This window comes from Agrilus planipennis, unplaced genomic scaffold (genome assembly GCF_000699045.2).
Source record: "Agrilus planipennis isolate EAB-ADULT unplaced genomic scaffold, Apla_2.0 scaffold1654, whole genome shotgun sequence".
NCBI lineage: Eukaryota > Metazoa > Arthropoda > Insecta > Coleoptera > Buprestidae > Agrilus > Agrilus planipennis.
In genome coordinates, this window is record NW_020441105.1 from 1 (window position 1) to 5,148 (window position 5,148).

The following is a 5,148-nucleotide window of genomic DNA, read 5'->3' on the forward strand; positions in this document are numbered from 1 at the left end:
TGAACAAAACTTTTGGCAGGTACTGTATGAAAAAGTATGTTCAATGAACAACAGTCGAGAGTATAATGAGCTTTTTTCTCCCTATCTACGATTTTGCCAGCGCGCATACAAGACATTGGAAGGGGCACATCGCTAGAGAAAGTAAATGAAGTATACCTAGTATTTTTGGCATTAATTGACTACTCGGCACTTTGTACTATTGAAGTGATGTATTGTTTGTCTACGTGTAGGTGTATAATGGTTCATTGTATAACGAACTACACAATGTTCGACGATTACTTGGTCAAAGTTGTTTACAACAAAAACTATTCCGGCTTTCAAGCATCAATCCGAATCAATAAAATTAAGTTATTTATAGTGCTTTGGTTTATTTGCAAAAGTTTAATGGAATTTGGAATATATAGAATTTATTACCACCCAGTTAATCATTAAACGCTAAAAATATACGCGAGAACAGTACGAAAATTTATACATACGTGATTTTGACCTAAGTGCATTGAAGAAGATTTTTTACGTGTCTCAAAATGTAATATGAAAACTTATTTGTTTTATTAATTTCATGAACGAAAGTCTTGCTGAGAAATCATAACGTAATGTTTTATTCAAATTTCTATGNTAAGAAATGGTATTTGATTTTGGTAACGTGCCTATCACGTATGGTAGATATCCATCTATGTTGAACATATTAAATTCCAATAAATGTAGCATCATAGTACAGATGGCGTTTACCGTGCCGTTTGCAGGATTTCATTAAACGCTGTGCCAAAACAGCAGATACAGTTGGCCTGTGTTAGGTTGAAGATGTCTGTGACGCGCTGATGAGAGCTAACAAGTTCGAAATTTCGACAAATTACTAACTATCATGAACTTTGGATTTTTTTGAAAAGAAGAAATTTCCGATCCTGCATCGTCAACGAAAATATTTTAAAGTGCGTTATATGTAAAGTTTCCGGCTGGAAAATGGCAGCTCACCTACTCATTTGCATTCTCTTTATATAGATCTGCATTTCAGGTTCAAAGTGCATCTGAATTATTTGCGGAAATATGCATACGATGCATATTCACATTGGATATAGCTCTGAATTTTCATTCGATGCAATAAGGTATTTCTACGGGAAACGGCGGGATGGAGTCTGCAAAGGTCAAATGCAGATTTTTAATTTTAACTCATGTTGCTCGCTTTAGAATTCGTATTACGAAATCAGCAGGACTTCAATAACTGACCTATTATTTCCTGTTCGTAATGGTGAATTTTTTAGAATTGTTATCTAACGGCGGTAGTTCCAATTGTCGCAAAGGAGAGGGTGGGAAACCGGAAACGCAACACGAACGATGAAAGAAACAGAAAACAAAGAGCCCGGGGTCGCATCTGTCATAAGTCTTTTCTATTTTAGTCAATATTTCTGGCATTGTTGATTGCTTTCGTTTACGTCCTTCCAGCACTTTAACAATGATTTATTCATTGTATTCCGAACTCTCTACTATTTCGTTTTCGTTTTTTTTTTGCTATTTAAATTATAAATTAGATGAATGTACATTCTGTCCACTATCCCATTTCGATTTCGAACCATCGTCCATTCATTCTCGGCTAACCGGCGACACAATTACGTCAATATCGACCACGTAACCGTAGGTACATTTCAACCCCCAAATGCGCTCCGCTTTCATTTGCGTAGGAGCGGAACTCCCATCAAATGCCGCTGCCCTGCCGCCTCTTCACTACAAATAAAATTCCATCAGCATCGCGGTTACGTAATTCGAGTACAAAAACGTTGAAGATAAAACTCGGTTGTTTATATGAAGAGGCGTTCTCCGTATACTTACTTTGTTTTATTTAAAAAAAAAATTGGACTTTATCTGTCTCACTGTATCCAGTGAAAATGGCGATAATATTAGAGCATCTTCGACTTGACAGTTGTACCTACTAGTAATGGAACCCTTTATATTTTTGTATATATGTATATGGGTTAGGGGGCTGTGCATCGGATCGACCGGTTCGTTGTGTAGTCCCTGTATTGAACGGTTAAGGGTGTAGATAGGCCCGAACTTGGGGGTTACTCGCCTCGTTAACCCTCAGGCACCGCATCGGTGGCTTCCTGGGACCAATCCGTCTGACGGAGGGGAGACCCCAGGGAGTCCTTCTTCATACCATCATGGCTCAGCTGTGTTGGTTTGACGTGTGAATTTACCATCCGTGGTGAGGAGGCGCACGTTAAATCTCCATACGTTGTCTCATTACTAATAATGATCGCACATTGGTTCGACGACTCTGCAATCTATATAGGTTCGAGTTCAATTCCCGGCGAGGGCGTGACAGTAGCAACTATTTTTTTTTCATTAATTTCAGGTTATATGTAGTGCGTAAAGTTACTTAGAAACATTAATTCACTAAATCAGTTCTATCTACCATTATAGTATTTTTGGATTGCTGATAATTCATTGTCTTTCTGTCCTTTTCTAACGGATCAATTAGATACGTGTAGCTAATTTATATATTTTTTTATGTCGCAGGTAATTGTGTGACAGGTGTAGAAGGAAGTTGGTTAATTAAGTCCCACCGTCCCCATATGCCATGCTGTCAAATTCATCGGAGCTGACGTTGAGCGTAGGGGAGCAAGTTTCCCCCGTGACCTTAACCGCAGAATGGCCCCGAATCGTTCGGCTACTCCTTCTGGCATCCCTTGCTGCCATTGGCAGTATCGGAAACGTATTCATGATAAGCGCCGTCATGATAGATGATTATTTACGAAAAAGAGGTAAGTGGTTGTGAGATTCATCATCGTCAGTAGGTCGTCAATCCTAAGCGTGGTAGGACACGCACCTTCACTTTTTCCTATCCTGAGCTAATCTTCGCATTTTCCTTAAAACCAGAAATCTAATCCAGTTCTATTTCTACTCCTCTTAATTCCTGTTCTTCTGCTTCTAATGTATCACTAACTAGCCCTTCATGCTTGAGGTGTCCTACCAATATATCTATTGAATTCCATAATGACCTCTCTTCTCCTATTCTTTGTAATATCTCCTCACTTCCAACCTTCTCTATCCACGACATCCTCATCATTCGCTTGTAACACCACGGGTATGTTCTGAAATATAACCCAGCGTATTGGCCAGTGCTGATGACATCATGAATCGACGCCATATTGTACTGGCGTTCCACCATATTATACTGGTGAGACAGGTGTGACGGAGGAGTATGTCAAACGGGGTGTGTATTTGCATCAGACTTTAAGGAATTTTTTATTGTAAGAAACTTTAATAACTTTTGGAGTAAAATTGTCGTATACGAGCACTATTCTCAATATGGCGTCAATTTTGACGCGTCAATCCACTGGCCAGTATATTTCGGAACGAATTAACAGTATGGCGTCGATTTATGACGTCATCAAACTAATAACACACTTTTTATAATCAACGATCAAACTCTTTTATTACAAAGAATTCAATCTTATTGTATAACAAACTTAATTGTCCTGTCGCATCTCATATACTGTCTTCTTTGGCTGCCAATAAACCCAAACTTTGTGCTATAGCTTGAGATGCAGGAAAAAATTGTAACAAATGACACCACGAACGGTAACCTAGCATTAATATAACCGAATATTTCTTTGCTCTGTACGTATAAAAATGTCCTTTTCTTGGATTAAGTCCCTGTTCAAGACCAAACATTTCACCATCTGTCAATTGTTTCGGTACCCTCCCGGTTGTCATAGAGTCTTCGTTGATAACTTCAACAATGCCTTATAGAAAAAAAAAAACACCGAATTACAGACATTGCTTCTTTCTTTTAAGTAACTTTTAAGTATGTGGAAATTTGAATTTCAATGTGGAGTAATGTATAATTGAATATTGAATTATTACATCAAAAATTTTGTCACGAATAAAAGATATAATTGAATGTTGACTCTTCTTTACGAAAAATAAATAAATTTTGCTGCAATATACGGAAGCGATTTACGGCTTAATAATTAATATCAGTATCGAAATATGTTGGGAATTATTCAAAAGGTTGCACCCCCTTGATCTAAACATGTTTATTCGTACCGTCGTGGATGAAGTACATTTTCTCGTCAAGGTCGTTAGCAAAAGTTATGGTGTCCCCAGCACAATAAATTCGTTGTTTAAATGAAGCAGCCATTTGTCTTAATAGATCTAAATGAAAACGGCCAAGTACCGGGTGGTTTTGCAAGTGATAACCAAATAAGGAATTCAAAATCGCCTCTTTCAGATAATACGGAGTGCGCTCCAGTAAACTAGGCATTTGCTCCCCTTGATTATTTTTCCACAACAACCAGATGTAACTGAAAAGAACTCATGCACTTATGATACAGATATTAATTAAATGAGGTGTTTAATAATAAATCGTCATGGCATACAGAGCATATAGAGTTAAACTGATGCTGTCTTGATTTGGGTCTAAAGTAGCGATGCAACGGATGTGCCATAACGGAAACAGAAGTAACCAGTAAATTTTTGCGGATGCGGATGCGGATGCGGATGCGGAAGTGTAATGATTTTAGGTGAACCTTAAATGCAGTGGTCGTGAATATTTTGTTACAAATTTTGCATTTAGCACTTGTATTGTTCACATCGACAAAATATTCTCAAATGGAACATCTTTTTGGCTTCAAAATTACACATAACTTAAAATTTACATCACTGAGCAAATACTATACAAAGTAAATAAACGCTGTAACAGAATTAATATTTTCGAAATGCAATTAATAGGAGAACTTGCTAAGGGGGAGCTGCAAGTCTTGGACGTTTTTAGATTAAAGTGAGAAACTAATAAGAGAATAAAATTTGGAAAATATCAACATACGAAATAATAGAATATAGATTCGGTCCCTAAACTGTAATAAAGTTAATTGCACAAGGACATTATCATCATAGGGTCGTCAGTCTTAGACTAGTTGGACACGCACCTCCATTCTTTCTTATTCTGAGTTAATCTTCGCATTTCTCTAAAACTAAAACAACCCACATCCTTAACTATTTGCGAACAGTAATCTAATCTTGGCCCACCTCTACCCCTCCTAACTCCTGTTTCTGCCTCTAATATGTCTCTGACTAGACCTTCATGCCTGAGAAGGTGTCCTACCAACCTATCTCGCCTATTTCTTATTGACTTCCATAGAGTCCTCTGTT

At 37.6% G+C, this 5,148-nt stretch overlaps 1 protein-coding gene across 1 annotated transcript; it reads right to left on the bottom strand.

Moving 5' to 3' along the window:
* Nucleotides 1–3,454: 3,454 nt before the first annotated feature.
* Nucleotides 3,455–4,301, bottom strand: LOC112906205 (the record flags this gene model as incomplete). The annotated part of the gene is made up of 2 exons (XM_025980002.1): nucleotides 3,455–3,740; nucleotides 4,045–4,301. Coding segments are annotated over 2 exons (514 nt in total), but the record flags the coding sequence as incomplete, so codon positions are not given.
* Nucleotides 4,302–5,148: the final 847 nt, after the last annotated feature.